Source organism: Hirundo rustica, chromosome 3 (genome assembly GCF_015227805.2).
Source record: "Hirundo rustica isolate bHirRus1 chromosome 3, bHirRus1.pri.v3, whole genome shotgun sequence".
Classification (NCBI taxonomy): Eukaryota; Metazoa; Chordata; class Aves; order Passeriformes; family Hirundinidae; genus Hirundo; species Hirundo rustica.
Window position 1 is genome coordinate 115,117,440 of NC_053452.1, and position 20,658 is coordinate 115,138,097.

Below are 20,658 nucleotides of genomic sequence, written 5' to 3' on the forward strand. Positions count from 1 at the left end.
CAGCGGAGAGAAGATGTAACAGAAGGTTCCTGGGTCGAGATAAGGGCAGGGAGAGATCAATTGTCAATTACTGTCACAGGCAAAACTGATTTGACTGGGGAAAATGCATATAATTTGTTACCAATCAGATCAGAGTAGGGTGGTGAGAAATAAAAACTAAATCTTTAAACACTTTCCCCCCTCTTCTCCTTTTTTCCGAGGCTCAACTTCATTCCTGGTTTTCTGCTTCCTACCCCCCAAGTGGGACAGGGATGTAGGGAGAGGGGGCTGTGCTCTGTTCTCCACATGTTGCCTTTGCTGCTTTTTCGTGTCTGTCAAATTGGGTCAGGGTAGGCAGGTAGGATGGAGGGATATTTGTAAATCTTTGAGGAAAGGATGATGCCTAATAGAGAGCAAGGGCTATCAAAGAGGCATCAATAAGAGTTCGAAGCTTTAAACACCAGCCACATGAACAGGCAATTTTTCACATTTTCAGTGAGCGTTTGACATACTTTTAATGGGTTTTTTTCAATGTTTAAGTTAATTAACATTAGATCTTGAGGAAAAATTAGCAGGAACTGGCTCTTTTTCTCTCAGTTAATCCTCTGAGATTCACAGTGTGGGCCAAGTTCTCCTTAGGGCAACATGTGCTTTATCTCTGTAGATAATAAGGATTTTTGTGAACTTCAGAGCCTGGCACTGGTGATCGGAAGAGAGATCTTTGACATCACGCTGCAGTTTCTCCTCTGTTCTTTGTTTTCACTCTCTCACACACACACACATGACTTTCCCTTACAAGGACATTATGTTGGGTTTGTAAGCGTGTGGGGAGACAGGGAACAGAAAATCAAGAGCGAGTTGTGCCATTTCTTTGCAATTTTAACCTTGATTAGACTTGGTCTGACTCCAGTGCCGAGCAGAGAATGATCCTGAATATTGTGCCGTACTCAGTTTTTAAATATAAAGCACGCTGATGGGTAAAGATAAACATTCCAGGATTTTTCCTACATTATTTAATTTTATATTTTTTAAAGTCTCAGCAGCACAGGGAAAGCACTATAGGTCTCTTATATGTTTTTATACTTATTCATTTCACCCCCTTCTGTTTCTGCTTCCCCCAGTAATCCTGTGAGGGCCCTCCCATGTTTATTTCTAATTTTTTTTTTTTTTTGGCTGTTGTGGACAGTGAGTCTCACTTCAGCTTCTCTCTGATCCTGGGAGCAATCCTCAGCTTTTCTGTCCCAGTGGAGGTTTTTTTGTTGGTTTTTTTTTTTTTTGGTAGAATAATCCCTTTCTGTTCCTAAGTCAGAAATGTTTAATGTTCCTCTTTCACTGCTCTGGTCTCACCCAAACCCTTCCCTTTGAGAGATGAACATTTTTGCACAGTAATGCTTTGTTGGGCGTTTCTATGAAGTCTTTTGACAAGAACAAAACACCATCCAAAGCGCTGCTACTCTTGTTCAGCAGGAAGTGTTCTTTGCATCACTTAAATAGCAGGTTGCCAGTTTTTTGTCATTTTGATTGCTCTGGAACAAAGGATGGGCATGGAGCTTGGCTTGGCAGGGATTTAACTTAACTTCTTGCTTTTTAGCTGGGGAGGGAGAATAAAGGGCTCTAGAGATGGCTTTGTGGTGGCGTTTTGCTGTTCCAGTGAGGTCATGGAGAAGCTCTGCAGTGCTGCAGGAGGCTGCTCCCAGCTGCTTTCATTTCCCACTGGGAATATGGGAATGTGTGGGACCAAAGCGCAGAGCCCTTGGGGAGCAGAGGGGCGAGGACAGGAGGAATCGCAGATACCCCTGATCAGAGCTGGGTAGAACTGAGGCTTTCGTGCCTCACCTGTTGCAGAAGAGGAGTTTCCTGTTCTAGAAGCATCAATCCATCGTTTTTTTCCCGGCGGCTCCGGCAGATGGGAATGGATTTCCGCAGGGTTGCGCGTCGGTCAGATGAATTTTGATGGCTGCTCTCTTACAGGAGCGTCAGAAACAGCTGGAAAGCCTTGGCATATCCCTGCAGTCCTCTGGAATAAAAGTTGGGGATAATAAGTGCTTCCTGGTTAATTTGAATGCAGATCCGGCTCTCAATGAACTCCTGGTGTACTATTTAAAGGTAAAAATATATCTTTGTATATAAATTTCTTTTTCATGTCAGAAGTGGGCCTCTAATTCAGTTGGCAGATGTGTACTTGGAGAGGTTTATAAAACTGTATATCTAAAAACATTACTATTTTAATGAGTACAGCTTTTTTTATTTTGAATGTAATTCTTTGTAGTGCAGGAAAAGTTTGGGGATTTGATGGGTTTGTTTGTTCTGGTTTTCTTTGGCATTTTTTAAAAAGAAATTTAGGTGTGTTCTTTTTGAGTAACTGTCTCCTGTTCTGGGATGAGGTTTTTCTGTTGGCTGGGGGTTTTTATGCAAACTTTCTCAAGCTTTTACCCATGAAATTGTTTTATATGAAGGTTGGGCATACCAGTAGTCAGCTTCTCCATGTACAGTCTAAATTCTGGCTGCTGTCTTCAGTTTATGAAATGCATTTTTAATCCTCTTGCTGCAACTTGGCAGGAGTGAAAAACAAGTTCTGTTCTGCCTCCGCACTTCTGACGTGCGCTCCCTGTTTCTGATATAAACCATCAAACACGTGATGTGACTTTTGGATCCTGTGCTGAAATAATTGGGCAGATTATTGCGGTTTTTAGAAATTGTAGATGGAGGACTCAGGAGGAAAAACAACGCACAACCATTTTAAAGTCACATCTTGGAGTGCAAATTCTAAAAATTTCCCAGCAATTGTCGGCGGTTTGAGCTTCACATTAAATCATTCTCTTCCCTTTGAAGTGGGGTAATAACTCCCAAAACAGCCACAAAATCAGCAATTAGCCTGAAAGATGGTTTTGGTTTAGTCAGTCTTAAGAAACACGTGATCCTCTTTGTATCAGCCATCGTGGCTCTGCGATATCTCAATAAAAACAAGGGAAAACACTTTTTCCATGTTATATCTGCTAAAAAAAACGCATTTAAAAGGATAAAAGAGCTGAGGTTTTAGGAGAGGTTGACTCTTTTCCCAGACAACTTGCATGTAAAAGTCCAGAATGTGACTCAGCTGCTAAATCACTGACAGATACTGGGACAGATCCCACTTCTCCCTGTGGTCACTGGGAACAAGGAGAAGAGCAAGGCAAAGCCCATCAGTGCCAGCAGGAAAAGTCTCAGGTGGTTCTTTTCCTTTTCTAGGGAAAACTCCGTGGGGTAGATTTTATCTCCTTCAATTAGTCTTTGTTATTTTTTTTAATAACTTGGATTTGTCTTGCTCCTGGGGAATTTTGGTGTAAAAATCCCCGTGCTTTGAAATTATTATGATAAAATTACTTGCAGCTGTTTTTCCTAAAATCTTGGGATGTAACTCCCTTGTTTCTCAGAATATTTTCCCACGTTCTCTCTGAGCTGTGTGTGCACCAGGTCCTTCAAGTACTGGAGAATAACCTGGACTGACCTGTCTAAACTTTTATATCTGTTCCTCAAAAACTGCTTGGAGATGCCTAAAAAAGAGTTTTCTGTCCCAAAAGGGGAATCTAGCCCTGGCAGTGGTGGAGTCGCCATCCCTGGAGGGATTTAAAAGCTGTGTGGATGTGACACTTGGGGACATGGCCTTGGCTGTGCTGGGGAATGGTTGGATGATGTGAAAGTGGTTTTTCCAACCTCAGCAATTTTATGTGTGGGGTGATCCTTCATCTTCCAAATCCCCCACACCTTGAGTATCCAGGAGTTTCCTGAGCTGTTGCTGATCTAGGTGGAACCTCCATAATCACCGTGGATCTGCCACTGTGAGCCTCTCTTAATTCCTGCCTGAAATCCGTTATTCCTTTGGCTTCTACAACATCACAAGGCACTGAATTCCTCCATTAAACCATAAAAACCTCTTCATTTTCATGCTTAACTCTTGCCTGTGAACTTTTCTGAGTGCTTCCTGCTTGTTATTGTAAGACAAGGCGTTGATTTGCTTCTCCTTTTCCCTCTAAGGGAAGCATTGAACGGCTCTGAAATTTTGCGACCAGATGACACAACACACCCAGAAGGAGAATGGGTGAACTCGACCCAGTGAACCTCTGCAATCCATCTCTAACATCTGGATTAATTTTTCCCCAGGAGCACACGTTAATAGGCTCAGACAACTCCCAGGATATCCAGCTGTGTGGAATGGGAATTCTTCCTGAGCACTGCATCATAGACATCACCCCAGAAGGCCAGGTTATGCTGACCCCTCAAAAAAATACCAGGTGAAGGAATAAAATGCAGCCACAGCTGTTTGATAGTTGTCATTTTATCCAGTATTTTGTGATTAGCAGTGCACAAATATATGTGGAAAACAAACTTCTCTATCTTTTTCATAGTAAGAAAAATTCTGCCTCTTGTTTGCTGCTTTTACATTTTAAATTGTCACCTGTTCCTCTGTCAACTCATGTTCCATTCCAGTGAGAGTTTTCTCAGGGAGGGTGTTCGTAGCCCAAATTTTCAAAGAGGAGTAAATTGCGTGTGCTTTCAGCAAGTAGATACTCACTGATTTGCAGCTGTGTAGCTTTAGCTCCTATCAAAATTTGAATTAATTCTCTAGGAAATCTGTTGATATGCAAAGATCTGCTGAAGCATTTGTTGCTTTATTCAATTAAGTAGCTCTACTTGAGAAGCAGCTGGCGTATTCAGATTGATCACAAAATGACATGCAGAGTCAGCATCTCCAATAATTTATTGTTAATACACAAAATTCAAACTTCTCACATTTACCCTGATTTGTGGCTGATCCTGCTTGGAGCAGATTGGACTGGGTGAAAACCTGAGATTCCCTTCAAATTTGAGTTATCCCACAATCCTGTTTTCAAACTTAATCTGACTCTGAAATAAAAGTAGTTTCTGATTATTTTAATTAGTGTCTTGAAGGTATTCATGTAGCAAAGGTGCCTGTTGCCTTACTCAGATATTTCTATTTTGTGTCTGTATTTCAGAGCAGCGTCCAAGTGCTCTAGTGACACTTTTTTTCAGGCTGCTCATTTTTAAGCTCTGGTTTTACTCCCCAGACACAGCTGTAGTAATTTCTGTCTAAATGAACTGAACTGCATGAGCTTAGAAGGTCAAAAGAAGCTGAATTTGATGCGTGTGTGAAACAGCACTGGGTAGATCAGTGAATTTTCTGGGAATATTTTGCCTGTTTGCAATCCATAAATCTCTTCTCCTACCTTTACTTGTTGCAGTAATGAAAATAATACTGGGAGGAGAAGAAATTAAGCTTCATATAGACGTATTTACTTTAGATTTTTGCCTTTTCACAGGACATTCGTAAATGGCTCTGCTGTCGTGTGTCCCATCCAGCTCCACCATGGAGACAGAATCCTGTGGGGAAACAACCATTTCTTCAGGTAACAAAAGTTATTAAAGGAATTGTAAATTGGCACCCGCTTTGTTTTGGCTTAAGGTACGAGGGAAGATGTAGATTAGAAAAGCAATACTGATGTTGGACTGGTTTTTAATGCTAAATATTATTACAAGGTCACTGTGCTCTCTGCCCCCTGTAGTCTCTTCCTGTGTCAGACAGGATCACTGGTAGATGTTTTCTGTTCAAGACTGTACTTGAGGCCCTCTGAAATACCTCAAAAATCAGTGGATTTGAATGATAATCTAAAAATTCATTGCTTTGTTTTGTGCTTAAAAGGAGAACCGACACAAAAAAGTGAGATATCACTTAATTATTGTCCCCAAATTATTTGGATGTAGAATGACTAAAAAATGTCATGTTTATCTAAACTATTATTGGTACTATCAGGTACTTAATTATGAGAACGTAGAATGGATTAATTAGTTTACCCTCTGCTCCTGTTTTTGCCCTGAGGAAAATTACACACACAGGAGATCAATAAAATTTGAAAGGGGGAAATAATCTTCTGATTTGGGGGCTCTACTGAATTTTAACAATATTGGAAAGCAACCCTGTGTTTCAGAGCTGAGCAATTAACAGTTCTCTAAAAATTTCCCTCTTACTTAAAGGCTGAATTTGCCAAAGAAGAAAAAGAAGGCAGATCATGAGGATGAGGAGCGGGACAACTCCATGAAGTGCAGTAACAGTGTGGAGCAGCTGGATGTAGATGGAGACAATTCCAGCGAGGTGTCCAGCGAGATTAACTTCAGCTACGAATATGCCCAGATGGAAGTCACCATGAAGGCTCTTGGTAGTAATGGTGAGGAGCCACAAAAATTACTGGGAATGTGTACAAAATACGAGGATAACCACAGACTTTTTCCCCTTATAACTTCCTTTTGGAGAGTTTTTCTTGTCAGTGACTCATCACAGTCATTTTTGGGCTTGAGGAGGGAAAAATAACTGTGGCAGACTGTTTGGTTTGGCAGTTCTTGCTGAGGGGAAGGCCAGGAGTGGAATGCTGGTGGAACTGCAGTCTCAAATCAAAGTGTTTTCACTTGGCTGTTTATTTTTCTTGTGTTATGTCTCAATCAGGCATTAACTGCACTGATTTCTGTCTTTGAAACCGTGTTTTTGAGTTTTTGTGGTTCTGTGTTGCTGTCCCAGAATGACATTATTTTGGGAAACAGGAAGACTTTTTATTTATTTTTTTTCAGCTTGGGCTTTTCCCTTTCCTTAATTCTCTTAAATCATCTGCCCTGTAAACATTCGTTTCACTTCAGAATTCAGCAGCACTTTTTAAATACGCACTGCAACAAAAACTAGAGTCTTTCTCTTTCTACCCGTGCTCACGCCACTCATCCGGGACGCTCCTCGGCGTGGATCTCACTTTATTACTTCCTTTATTTTCAAATTCTGCCTAGACCCGATGCAGTCAATCCTGCAGAGCCTGGAGCAGCAGCACGAGGAGGAGAAGAGGTCAGCTCTGGAGAGGCAGAGGCTGATGTACGAGCACGAGCTGGAGCAGCTGCGACGGCGGCTCTCGCCCGAGAAGCAGCATTTCCGCAGCATGGACAGGTTCTCCTTCCACTCCCCCAGTGCCCAGCAGCGCCTCAGGCAGTGGGCAGAGGAGAGGTGGGTGACCCATGTCTTGGTTTTGAAAGACAGATGTCTGCCAAGGAAAGCCAGAGCCTCCCTTGGAGTGGAGAATGTAAACCCCCTTCCCTCCAAATTGTTACAGTTTTGCAATTAGGGGCTCTCAGGCAAAGATACGGGAATAGGAGTAACAGTTTTTTACTAGGAATACTAAAAAAAAGGAAAATACAAATGTAGTAGTACAAAAAAAAACCAAGGAAGCAAGCAAACAAAAATCCTGGAAAAAAACCCTGACAGGCTCAGGGATACGAGCTGGCACCCTGGTGGTCAGGGTGTTGGAAGCAGTCCATATAAATCCTCCTGGAGTAACAGATGTGGTTCTGTGGAGTAGAGATGGTCCTGTAGAAAGTCCAGTAGTGGCGAGATGGGTCCAGTCTTCCTCTGGGAATCCAGTGGAAAACCAGATCCCTTGTGTCCTTCAGTCCCAGTTTTTATCTGGCTGGGAACAGCTGGCTCCTCCCCACTGTGTGCAGTATCTCCCAATGGGATGATGGAATGTGTCATGGCATTGGTGGGCCCTGATGGCCCATTATCAGGAGATGTCCCCCTGGAGGATGGAGGGGTGGTGAAAGAGATAAGGAACACTGCCCCACCTGGATTTAATGGCTGGGCCATTATCAGAAGGCATCTGCCCTCCTCCTTGGAGTTACAAGAGAAGGACAAAACAGCACTTTGGCCGCAATAACCCCCTGCAGCGTTACAGGCTGGGGACGGTGTGGCTGGACAGTGCCCAGGAGGAAAGGGACCTGGGGTACTGGTGCCAGCAGCTGAACATGAGCCAGCAGTGTGCCCAGGTGGCCAAGAGGGCCGATGGCATCCTGGCCTGGATCAGGAATGGTGTGGCCAGCAGGAGCAGGGAGCTCATTCTTCCCCTGTACTCGGCTCTGGTCAGGCCACACCTCGAGCGCTGTGTCCAGTTCTGGTCCCTCAGTTTAGGAAGGATGTTGAGATTCTTGGGTGCATCCTGGTGAAGGATTTGGAACACAAAAACCCTGTGAGGAACGACTTGGGGAGCTGAGGTTTTTTATCCTGGAGAAAAGGAGACTCAGAGGTGACCTTATCACCCTCTACAGCTCCCTGAAGGGTGGCTGTGGACAGCTGGGCTTGGTCTCTTTCTCCAGGCAGCAATGACAGAACGAGAGGACACAGTCTCAGGCTCAAGGGAAATAGAGGTTGGACATTAGGAAAAAGTTTGTAATGGGAAGTGATAAAGTACTGGAATGGCCTGGGGAGGTGGTGGAGTCACCATCCCTGGACATGTTTAAGAAAAGACTGGACGTGGCACTCGGTGCCATGATCTAGTTGAGGTGTTAGGGCACGGGTTGGACTTGGTGATCTTGAAGGTCTCTTCCAACCTGGACATTTTGTGATTCTGTGATCTCCCAAAAAACAGCTTTCAACAGATGAAATAGAATACACATATTTAGGTTACATAACCCAAGACAGACCATCAGGGCGGTTCAGTCAAATTCCTGCAGTGAGTTTGGCAAGATTTTAGTTGTGCTGCAATTGTGGTGAATTTCCATGAGGACTCATGGTAGGACTTGTAGAGGATGTGGCCAAAATATTTATGTAAGAATCACAGAGTGATAGAGCAGTTGGGTTGGAAGGGACCCCAAAGACCATCCAGTTCCACCCCTGCCGTGGGGAGGACACTTTCCACTATCCCAGGTTGCTCCACGCCCCATCCAGTGTGGCCTTGGACACCTCCAGAATAACCAGACCTAAAATGGTAGAAAATAGGAGAAATAATGAGTTATTAAGGAGAAGTTCTGTTCAGATCAGCAGCAAGTTTAACTAAAGATGGGGTGATTGGATGAAATTTTGAGGCTGCTGTGTGAATTTGTTCTTTCATGGGTCATGCATGACTCAGCTCTTGGCTCAGATCCAGCTGTCTGACCTGGGCAGGTTCTGGCAGCCAGAAAAGTGAAAATGAAAAACGGGAGTAAGAGGATGATACAAAGAATTTTAATCCAGATCACTGCAAAAACCACTTAATTACCACAGAGGGGTGGCTGTCCACTCTGCCTCTTCCTGGGTGATGGCACTGAGGTTATTTATTCCCGCCCCTAAATAATCTTTTTCACTACTGCTCTCCAAAAGAGCAGCTGCAGGAGGAAGATGAAACCCTAAATGAGTGTGGTAAAGACATTGTCATGAAAAATACAAATCTAGTATGTATGGATAGAAAAGCAACTTTGGAAGTAAAAAAAATATTTCAGACGGCCTGACAGGGTGCAGGCTGTGTGCCTGGGATGTTTTGTGGCACCAGATTCCCGGGCTGCACAGTTGCCACTCTCTCTCACGTTTGCCAGGAAGGCCAGTGAGCAAGTGGGTCATGTCTGAATAAACCTTTCTCTGTAACAGGGAAAATCCAAATCTGTGGAGGGAAAACTCTGGAATGAGCCACACAATAGCTGCCTGTTCAGCAGATGCGTGGAGAAGTCTCCAAAGCCAGCAGCATCCTAATTTTCATATTGCTGAATTCATACAGATAGTGGGTTTTTTCCCCAGTTGAAATGGAATTTCATACACCTGATTCTTGTGTTAAAAATTATAAAATTATTTTGGTGTGAAAGCCTTTTTAGTTCCATCCCCTACCATGGGCAGAGTCACCTTCCACTATCCCAGGTTGTTCCAAGCTGTGTCCATCTTGGCCTTGGACACGTCCAGGGATCCAGGGACAGCCACAGCTTCTCTGGGCACCCTGTGCCGGGGCCTCAGCACCCTCACCACAGGGAACAATTCTTTCCCAATATCCCGTCCATCCCTGTCCTCTGGCAATGGGAAGCCATTCCCTGTGTGTCCTGTCCCTCCATCCCTTGTCCCAAGCCCCTCTCCAGCTCTCCTGGAGCCCCTTTAGGCTCTGAGGTCTCCCTGGATCCTTCTCCAGATGAGCACCCCCAGCTCTCCCAGCCTGGCTCCAGAGCAGAGCGGCTCCAGCCCTTGGAGCATCTCCATGGTCTCCTCTGGACTCTCTCCACGTCCTCCTGATGTGGGGAGCCCCAAAGCCAAGAGCTGGGACCCAAGGATGTTGTGTAGGGCAGTGTCCAAACCTTTGCACAAGTTCAGGTGAAGTCCAGGCCTTGTGAAACCCAGGTTGCTCCTGGGTTTTCTGGAGGGGCTCATCTGTCCAGTATTTGTATCATCCCCACTATAATGTCACCTGTCCCTTCCCTCTTTAATTCCCACCCACAAGCTCTCAGTTGCCTCCTCATCCATTTGGGTTTTTTTCAGTCATAAAAAATATGACTGGAACGCTAGTGACTGTGTTCAGCTGCTGCACTCCAGATTTCAGTCATAAACCTCATGGTTTCTCCTGTCTCCCCTTCCCAATCCCGTTCTTCCAGAGAGGAAATGCTGACCCACAGCCTGAGGAAGCTGCGGGAGCAGATTGTTAAAGCCAATTTGTACGTGAGAGAAGCCAATTTTATCGGAGAGGAGCTGGACAAGAGGACGGAGTACAAAGTGACCCTCCAGATCCCAGCCTCAAGCCTTAATGCCAACAGCAAGGTACAGTCACCCTGACTGAATTAAATGGCTGTTCAGTAAGTTTATCCCTCTGTACAGGTTTCTTCGACTCTGACCGTAATGGCTGAGTTGGTTTTCCACTAATGCGCATTAAGCACGTCTCTACTACATCCTTACCTTATTTTATACCATGAAAACCCTGTAATGTGCCTTCAAAGATAAATGTTTGGGTGCAAGACCTTTCCCCTGGTGTTGAAGTTCCCACTTGCTGCTGTTGCAGCGTGACAAAGTCTCTGCAGGTTGGGTAACATCTGTTGCAAGTGTTTACTGTCCCTTTGTGGACATTTGACTTTGCATCATCCCAGAGAGCTGCAAAGATTTTGCCATTCCCATGTGGAGGGAGGAACTGGAGCAGAGAGGATTTGGATTATTTGTTCCCAGGCATCTTGGAAATTTTGGAAGGAGGGAGCTAAACCGAAACTTCCATGTCTCAGGCTGGCTACCCAAGCTGGTGTTATTTCTTGAAGCCAAATCAGTATTTTGGTGATACTCAGCCTCTCCTTAGTAGAGTAGATGGATTTTATTCCAGGATTATAATTTCTGTCAGTTGCTCTGGATGTTTTTCTCAGTCTTCTGGGAAAAACGCTTCCAGAAACAGGATGATAAAAGGGGTTAAGTGTCTGCCCTAGCTGAAAGTTGCAGGCAGTAGTAATTTTAGCTGGAGCTCCAGGCCTGCTGTAACTTGAGGATATTTGTGAAATACTTAAATGTTCCCATTTCTAACACTTACGCAAGGTGAAAATCCATGGAAGCCAGTGCCTGTAGCTGTGATTAGACTTTCCAGTTGAAATGAACACCAATACACTGTGACAGCTGAACTCAGAGCTTGTCACGCTCGGATTTGGCTGCTCAAGCCAGAATTAAAAAAAAAAGAATATCTTTTCTCAAAGATATTCTCAAGTTTGTGTTAGTTTTAAACTCTTTTTTTTTTTGCTGTTGTGACAACGAATTCCTTCTTGGCATCCCTTTAATTGTTTTGCAGAGAGGTGCAATTCTCAGCGAGCCTGCAATCCAGGTGAGGAGGAAAGGGAAAGGCAAACAGATCTGGTCACTGGAAAAGCTGGAGAATCGACTGGTGGATATGAGGGACCTTTACCAGGAGTGGAAGGACTGTGAGGAAGACAATCCAGTAAGTAAAAAGTACTCCTGTAATTACATTCCTGCTGTGTTTTTCAGTAGGATCGTTGGGCAGAGGTGGGGAGGGAATATGCAAAGAGCTGAGTTTCCCTGAGGTTTTTTTGCTTTTCCTAGTCCTGAATTGATGCTCAGCATTCCATTAGCCCTTATCCTGTCACTCTGGTCCCTGCTTGCATGCATAGTTTGGTGAGGGAATGGAGCACACAATAGGAAGCAGCAGGTAACACAGGAGCAGTTAATGTTCAAAAATCCGGCAGAGTTAAGGACAACTTGCTCAGGGCAGGCCTTACCCAAAGTAAAATTCATTTCCATTCTTCTTCTGATCCAATCTGGCCTCATGCTTGAGTCCCTTTTTCTTTGACTAGGCTGGATGTGCAACACTTTTTAAAGTGTTTCCTGGGAGGTCTGGTTTCCTGACAGGACTCTGGATTTGCTTGCAGGTGATGAGAGCTTATTTCAGGAGAGCTGATCCCTTCTACGAAGAGCAGGAAAACCACAGCCTTATTGGAGTAGCCAACGTTTTCCTTGAGTGCCTGTTCTATGATGTGAAGCTTCAATATGCTGTTCCAATCATCAATCAGAAGGGAGAGGTTTGTCATTCTTTATAATCTGTCCTTACTCAGCTGTTTAATTACAGCCTGTGGATCTTACTACCAGGATGGAGTAGATAATTTCCAGTTTCATGTGCACAAGTTCTTCGCTATAACAGTGTGGGATTGTGTAAATCCCATCATATTTTACTGGAGTTTTTGGGCAGCTTTGAATCCCAGCACCGTGATTGTGAAAGGAGAAAGCTTCCTGAGCACCTTCCTGAGGGAAATAGCCCAAAATAAATCCTTAGGATGAGCTGTAGCTCCACTGGTTTCACTGCCTGCCATCAGGAAAATAGCTTCTTAAATGTATTCTGTAAGAACGACTTTAAAGGCAGCAGGGCACAGCAGGCAGCATTCTCCATGCTCTGCAGCAAGTGTGCACTTCACAGACTCTCCAGAGACTGGCTTGAAGGTGAGATTGTTCCCCAGGTCACCCCAGAGACGGATTCCTTGATGGTTTTTGCAACAAAGGCTTTTTTGATTCTCGCTCCAGAGCGTTCTTCATGTGGTGCAGCTAATGCAGAGTGCGAGAGCAGTGCAAAAAGGAATAAAAATGTTGGCTGCTCACAGACTGGGAGGGGGTGAAGCTGTCACTGTTTCCTGGCACACAGAGAATTCTGACTCCTGTCCTGCCAGGTTTCAGGTCGTCTCCACGTCGAAATCGTTCGAGTGAGCGGGGAAATCGATGACAGGCTGGTGGGAGGTGAGGACAGTCCTGACTACTCAAATGAAAACGACATCCAGGAGAGAAAACTTGTCTGCAGGGTGAGTTCCAGATGTATCCCAACCTCCGAGCAGCCTCTTCTCTTCCCGTCCTGAGTCAGGAAGAAATCCTTGGCTTCTGGACGTTGGGTGTCTCTTTGTAACCTCATTTTGTTTCTGGAATGGCTGAAGTAACACAAGATCATTAGTTGGGGTTTGTTCCTTTCATTAATTGCATTTATATGCCAAAGGCTCACCCCGGGAAGTTTTCTTGGAATCCAGGGAAGATCTTTGTATTAGGATTGGCACTGCAATATCCAGTTCAAGAGGAGTCACAGAATCTGATTAACTCCCATCTTTCTAGGAATCATGATCTCTTAATATTTCTTCTTCCCTCAGCATTTCTTTCTCTAAATATTATGTAAAATATGTACAGTGTGTTTATTACTGTTGGTAATAAAAAGAAAATCAGTAGGAAGTCATTTACTAGCAGTTCTGTGTTATAGTAAAACTACAAGCTACAGGTAAGAAAAGAAAGGCAAAAAACATTACAGAGAGTAGTCCCCAGCCTTTGATTTCTGGACAATATGAACAGTTTCGGAGAAATTGTGCTTTTTCTTCCCCCACTTTTTATCCTGTCCTATAGAACTCCGGTGTTTACAAGCAGGATGAGGCATTCTGGCAAAAAATATTCCTGCCTAATCATGAGGATTGTACTGCCAAAGTCCAACTCATTTGGTCTTAATTTGACAAATGGAGAATAAAAATTTGTTAACTATATGGTGAATATATTTACCTTTGTTTAGATCAGAAGGAGAATTCACAACATTTTTTTTCCATTTGGCTTTGATTTGATGCAGGGACAGGATAATGTTGCATTCTTTGGGGTTGATTTTGGGTCATTTCCAGCATCACAGAGTAAGAACAAGTAGTATCTTAAACCAAGGATTTTTGGAGCATGAAGGAGCCACTGGAAAGATGAGATTTTTACTGTCTTCCTCTTCAGTTGCAATGGCTTTGGTGCATTTCACCGTTAAAAATGAGCAGAATGTCCCTTCCAGGAGATGTGGGCCTGGTGACATCTAGTGACTGTGTTCAGCTGCTGCACTCCAGATGTTGTCTCCAATGAGTATCAGTGCAGAAATTTATTTGCTAAATTGTTTTTGGTTTGCTGTTATTTTTTTCATCCTTTGCAGTGGAACATTGTTCTGCCAGGTGATGTTTTTAACTCCATGCCTGATGAATAAATGATTTTCATTTCTTTCTCGCCTCTTTTCCAGATTAAAATACTTCAAGCCACAGGCTTGCCACAGCACCTGTCCAACTTTGTGTTCTGCAAATACACATTCTGGGATCAAGTGGAGCCAGTTATTGTTGCGCCTGAGGTGGATCCTTCCCAGTCTTCCATCAGCAAGGAGCCACGGTGCATGGTTGTCTTCGACCACTGCAATGTAATTTGGTTTTCTGTTTCATTAATTAAACTGTAAGGCAGGAAAAAAAAAAAAACAAAAAACCAACCAGTTTAGGTTTGTGTAGCAGTTTTATCTGCCTCTTTTCTCACATTATATTTCGTGGTGCCCTGAGACCATTTTTAATTTCATTATGTTGATGCACTAATATTTTTGTAATAAGAACTTAAATGCCTTCAGAGTCCATTTAAGTCCATTTGATTCTTGTACAAAAATTACTGAAGGTGAAGTGAGTTAATAAAGGAAAACATCAGAGCATCAGAGAAACTTACATTAGAATTTCTCCACAGTAAAATCCACTGTGGATGAGGGATATTTATCTGAGGATATTTGATGTCAGTAACTGAGCTGATCACTCTAAACTTTGATGAAACGATATGTCCCAGTTCTGGGACATGGGGCTGCTGTAGATGCTGAAATTGGGTTTTTAGGGGTCAGAACAGACTGTTTAGGACAGGCTCTTCCTTCCCACTGGCTTTGGAGCAGCTGAACAGAGGCATCTTTAACAGAGACATCTAAAGTCAGCTTGGACGAATCCCAGGCAAATCACCCCAGTTCTCATTGTGTTCTCTCACTTCTCATCACACTGGGCAATTTATTCCTCTTACCATTTGTGAAATGGATGTAACACCTTCTGATGAGTTCTGGTTTTCTGATTCTGAACATTACAGCATGTGCTTTGATTTTTTTTTCTGGGCCATTAGCTCAGGGCTTGCAACAGTCTGTGGTCATTTTTCAGCTCCTTATAGACTTTAATCATTGGAAAATCACATACCTTTCACCTGCCTTCTGATTTTACAAACTGAGGCAACACTTCCTTTCCCCTGGACTGTGTCTTGGGAACCAGGGGGATTTTACTAAACGCTTTTATTAAAGTCAGAGCAGCAAAATCTCCCACCCTGAGTCTCGTAGTCACAATTACCAACTGATTTGTCCCTTCCAGGAGGTGTCTGTGAACATTTCTGAAGACTTCATGGAACATCTTTATGATGGTGCTTTGGCCATTGAGGTTTACGGGCACAAGCAGAGCGGTGACCGCAAAAACCCAGCCCTGTGGGATTTGGGAATAATTCAAGCCAAAACACGCAGCCTTCGGGACAGGTAAATGTGGGAAATTCATCTTTGGTTTAGAATCCGGGAATAATCACACTCTGAGGTGCCCAGTTTTGAAGCAAGGAGTCAAATTTTGAACTGAAGGCCACTGGATGACTCCAGTTCATTCCTGGCCATGAAATGCCATCCCTGTAATGCTTCCACTGGAAAAGTGTAATTCCTTATTACCTCAGTTTGGATAAATATGCAATACTGTGCTGATTCAGACTGCAGGGGGGTGTTGTTTATTTGCTGGCACCATTTGTTGTCCCCAAAGTAATCTTGTAGTAATGTTTTCTTAAATGTGAGTTTGTTTGCCACTTCAAGTAAAAGGCAGCTCTGCATCTTAATTTATTGGCAGTTACTTCTTTTTACTTGCAGCTTTAACCTTGCGTTGACTGTTAAGGTGCATATAGGGAAATTTAAAATAAAAGCTAGAAAAATATGGCAAAGGATGCTCTAAAATAGTGAGTTGTGTTTGATAGCAAAGTAGTGAGCACCTCTGTCCTTTTTAATTTTTAAGTTCTACAAAAATGGCTGTTTCTTATTAAGCTCTGGGAAGAGCTGGAGAGAAGGCAATGATGTGAAGAAGGTCAGGAAAAGTGCTCTGAATCTCGAGAGCTTGTGAGAGAATGTCATATTTCATTCTTCTGTCTTCAATCTCAGTCTGATTGCCCTGACAACACTGGGCTTTCTGTGGCAGGAGCTGAGACCCGAGCTTAAATGTGAAACTGGGGTTTGTGCTGGAATCAGGAAAAGGCTTCTTTCTGATGTTCAACTGAAACAGCTGTCGGGAAAATTCAGAAGCACTGCACAGCTGCTACCTGTGTGCTCACAAACGATGCATTTATTGCAGCTTCAGTCTGCGCTCTGAGCTCAGTGTTTTGATGTTTTAATTCCTTTTTTGGGGGGGGGGGGACGACCCACCAAAAAACCCCCAAAGAAACAATGCAGCGTGTGACTTGTTCTGCAGGTGGAGTGAGGTGACCCGCAAAGTGGAGCTGTGGGTTCAGATCCTGGAGCTGAATGAGAATGGGGAGTACTGCCCCGTGGAGGTGACCCCCGCCAAGGACGTCAGCACTGGAGGCATCTTCCAGCTCAGACAGGTGAGGTGGCACAGGCAGGGTTCCAGCTGTGCAGAAAGCTCCTGGGAAGCTTTGCATTGGATGGCCGAGGTGTCCAAGGAAGCCTCATGCTTAGGTGCAAAATGTGATGTTGTGGAAAACAGGTGTAAAGTGGGAGACAGAGCAAAACTCAGCTTAAAGGTGATCAAAGCCCTCCCTGTCACCTTTTTGCCCTGTCCTGTGCCAGCACCTGGCAGAAGGGACATCAGTCTCCACTGAAATTCATTATTTTCTAAAGGGGTTCAGAGTTCCCTTTTATTTGATCCTTCCAGCCAGGCACTCCTTTGTTCATTGAATTCTTCCTGCTTTAAATTGTTAATGCTTAACTGAACAGCTCACATTTTTAAATGATCAGCTATTGATAAGCTGCTGCCCAAAGAATATGAGGGATCAGTAAAAGTTAGATACAAACTGCTCCTCTGACCTCACCAACTCTTTCGGGTTTTATTTTAATTTTATTTTATTATTTATGGGGTTTTTTTTCCCCTTAGAGTTTTACTAAAGAGCAGTTGCTTTGCTGCACTGATAGCATCAGTGGGTCAGAATTTTCAGACAAGGAGAGCAGAGTCAGGAAAAGTTCACTGAAATTCCAGTAGCTCACCAAATTAGACCATTTGCTCTCCTCTTCTGTAGGTGGGGAGAAGATCCCATTTTCTGCCTTCAGAAGTATTAAAAATAAAATCCTGTAAGGGTATGTTTGAAAACCCCTCTAGAAAAGTAAACTAGGAAGTTGCTGAACGCTGAACTTTCCTTTTTCTGTGTGAATTCATAAATCCTGTAAATACAAATCCTTGCAACAGGAGGGGTGATTGCAGCTCTTTGTTCTTCCCAACAGAAAAATCCAGTATTCCTTGCCAATGGCTGCCAGTAGAGGTCTCTCTGGAATTAAACTTTCAGCACTTCATATTCATTTTTTTTTTAAAACAAGCATTTCGAATTGTTCATTTGGACAGGGGCAATCTCGACGGATCCAGGTTGAAGTGAAATCTGTGCAGGAATCTGGGACCTTGCCACTGATGGAGGAATCCATATTATCTGTTGGCATCGGCTGTGTTCAAATAAAACATGTCAAGTCACAAAATTATCAGGTAAAACTCTGAATGTTTCCTGTCAGCTATTTCCAAGAGCTGGAAAGCATAAAGGGAATCATTTTCAATGGCCAAAATAACGCTTGTAAAATGTTTTGTGTCTCTTCTGGTTTTGGTTGGGGTTTTTTTTCCCATCTTTGAAAGCAGCACAGCCTTAACACACCACTCGAAGAAGAAAAGAAAATGCAAAACATTCCTAAAATCCATTAGGAGTTATTCCTGTAAAATATTAGACGTGGAATTATGCTCCTGCTGGCTCTCCCTGCAGCTTTTCCGTCACAGCAGCCCCTGATACCCGACGTTTCCTTCCTGTACAGCCAGGAAACTCCTGAGTGGAACAAGTTTCTCCTAGGACACAATGATTGATTCCTGCAGATTTTCTTCGACCCACAACCTGCAAGTGCCCCTTTCAGCCTGTTTTGTAGGGACAAGTCCCAGGGGAGCATCCTGGCATCCTCACCTTATTTATTGCCCAGTGAATTCCTGATCCACTGACCAGTTCCAGAATTACCCCACGGAGCTGGCAATCCCCAGAACAGCGCATTCTGTCAAGAAGAAAGACTTAAACTCGAGAGAAAGAGAGGAACCAGTGAGTTGTGCCTGACACTGATAACGCCCCTGGGAAAGGGCCATTGAAAAATCAGATTTTATGAGACCTGTTGCTCACAATAGGCTTTGGACATCAGCACCTGGATTTTTAGTTCCCCTTATTATCATTTCTCTTATCTCAGGTAAATCAGACGTCTCCGGAATGTGAGAGATTGTCTTAAGACCTTGAACTGAGGAAATGCCTCTTCGCTATGGCTTTTTCATTTTTAGCTTAGCTAAGTTTTTGCTTTCATGATTAAGGTAGAAAAGTAGGCTCTGGTGGCTCGTTACTGCTTAACTAGGTAAGTAATAAATCCTTGAGGATTGGAGCCCTCTTTCCTCTTCCATTCCCTGTGAGGAGGGGCAGTTGTGCTCTGCTTGGGATGAAGGTCCAGAGTTAAAGGCGGTGTCTGCCATCAGAAAATAATAAGGTCGAAGGTCTTGCATTGTCCCTCCTGGTGTGGCTGCTGTTCTAATTCCCTAGGATTTACAGCAGAATTTCTACAGTTCTTTTCTTTTGCAGCAAAGTTACCTCCAATCACATCTCAGTTTTGGGGGCAGTTCTGGGCCCCTCGTGACAGGAGAGACACTGAGGGGCTGGAGCGTGTCCAGGGAAGGGAACGGAGCTGGGGAAGGGGCTGGAGCACCAGGAGCAGCTGAGGGAGCTGGGAAAGGGGTTCAGCCTGGAGAAAAGGAGGCTCAGGAGGGAATTTTCCTCTCTGGAATTCCCTGACAGGAGGAGGCAGCCAGGCAGGATCGGGATTTCTCCCAGGGAACAGAGACAGGATGAGAGGGAACAGCCCTAAAATATGCCAGGGGAGGTTCAGGTTGGATATTTGGAACAATTCCTTCATGGAAAGGGTTGTCCAGCTCTGGCAGAGCTGTAGAGTCCCCATCCCTGGAAGTGTTCAAAAAACATGTGGATGTGACACTTCCACAGTTCAGTGCTGACCATGGTGGTGGTGCTGGTTGATGGTTGGACTCAATGATCTTTAAATTGTCTTTTCCAACCTTAACAGTTTGGGGATTCTGGGATTCTATTCCAGACTTTGATTTTTCAGCACTTGCTGTAACATTCACACTTAAGTCTTGGAGGAAAAACAGCATTTTCCTTTGCTGTCTAGGATCAACAGGTTTGAAGCTGTTTCTCCTGTTTCTTTCTTGTATTTCACTTTTTTTCAATTATTAAGACTTCTAATAGTTACATTACTGTGAATTTTTGGATTATTGGATAGTTCTGGTTGGTGTTTAGATGAGATGATAGCAGCTAATCTTTGGGATGTCAGCGTGTTTTAATTCTGTGACCACGCCATGGCTGAACTCAGACTTTTGTTTTTATGTAAGACTGTTAATATGGCTTAAAATGGTTACACCTTTTGCATTCAGTGTGTTTCTTGCTATTAAAAAAAATAAATTAATGGCATGGGTTTTTTATATTTTGGTCTAGGAAGAAGAGGACGAAATGGACAGTTATCAGGTAAAAATTTAAAATCCTCTCCTACAAATGCAGAAGTCTTCAGATTAAAGCATATTAGAGGAGGAACTGAATGTTCTTAAGGATACTCAGGTGTTTTGGGAGTTTTTTTAAAGGACGTGAGCACTTGAAAAAATAATTTTAAGGGCACCTTTGCAAATGCCATTACAGTGGGATGGTGTGGGGTAGGGATGGGCTCCTGACATGAGGCTGCTAAACACTGAGGGGAGTGGTGAGAGGACTGGGGTTTCCTGCTCCAGCGGTGAGTTTTGGAGTAGTTTGGCGGCAAAGAATTGTATAAAATGAAGGGGTTTTTTTCGGCTGTGTACTGCAGAAAAAAAAAAAAAACAACCTAAGTTGTTGGCAAGCGAAAATACTTCAAATAAGATTTGGAAAGTTGAAGGGTTTGGATGCATCTTCCTTATCTTCTGCTTGGGTGCAGGACGAGCAGAAGGGTTGAGAAGATGTGCAAACCACCATCAGGAAACCTTGGCTTTCCTGGGGCAGTATTTAATGTGGTTTTTTCCCCCTTTTTTAGGACAGGGACTTGGAGAGGCTCCGTCGGAAGTGGCTCTGTGCCTTAACAAAGCGCCAGGAGTACCTTGACCAGCAGCTGCAGAAACTCGTGGGGAAGCCTGGTAAGGAAAATGCTGTTAAAGGCAATAACAGTAAAAGGTTGTGAGATGTGCACACAGTTTTTATCTTAATATGTTGCCAGATTAAGAAAAGGTGTTCATGGAGAGCTGGATCTCTGAACTCAGTGGTAATTTGCTTTTTTAGGGGTGAAGATAAAGTTGGAGGAGCCTTTACGAAATTCTTGCTTT

At 43.6% G+C, this 20,658-nt stretch overlaps 1 protein-coding gene across 2 annotated transcripts in view; it reads left to right on the top strand.

Annotated features, from left to right (window-relative positions):
• Nucleotides 1-1,661: 1,661 nt before the first annotated feature.
• The window catches only part of KIF13B (kinesin family member 13B), a 53,448-nt gene continuing 34,451 nt past the window's right edge, over nucleotides 1,662-20,658 (top strand). Inside the window, exons 1-15 of one of the 2 annotated variants that reach the window (XM_040058001.2) lie at nucleotides 1,662-2,085; nucleotides 4,120-4,250; nucleotides 5,298-5,384; nucleotides 6,010-6,200; nucleotides 6,805-7,015; nucleotides 10,387-10,549; nucleotides 11,550-11,696; nucleotides 12,145-12,294; nucleotides 12,934-13,062; nucleotides 14,280-14,450; nucleotides 15,412-15,569; nucleotides 16,534-16,666; nucleotides 17,638-17,772; nucleotides 19,808-19,837; nucleotides 20,373-20,472. In XM_040058001.2, the coding sequence (XP_039913935.1) occupies nucleotides 1,933-2,085; nucleotides 4,120-4,250; nucleotides 5,298-5,384; nucleotides 6,010-6,200; nucleotides 6,805-7,015; nucleotides 10,387-10,549; nucleotides 11,550-11,696; nucleotides 12,145-12,294; nucleotides 12,934-13,062; nucleotides 14,280-14,450; nucleotides 15,412-15,569; nucleotides 16,534-16,666; nucleotides 17,638-17,772; nucleotides 19,808-19,837; nucleotides 20,373-20,472 (2,089 nt within the window). In that variant the 5' untranslated portion in view covers nucleotides 1,662-1,932. The remainder of the gene's footprint in view (nucleotides 2,086-4,119; nucleotides 4,251-5,297; nucleotides 5,385-6,009; nucleotides 6,201-6,804; nucleotides 7,016-10,386; nucleotides 10,550-11,549; nucleotides 11,697-12,144; nucleotides 12,295-12,933; nucleotides 13,063-14,279; nucleotides 14,451-15,411; nucleotides 15,570-16,533; nucleotides 16,667-17,637; nucleotides 17,773-19,807; nucleotides 19,838-20,372; nucleotides 20,473-20,658) is intronic. The other variant, XM_040058002.2, reaches the window with a different exon arrangement.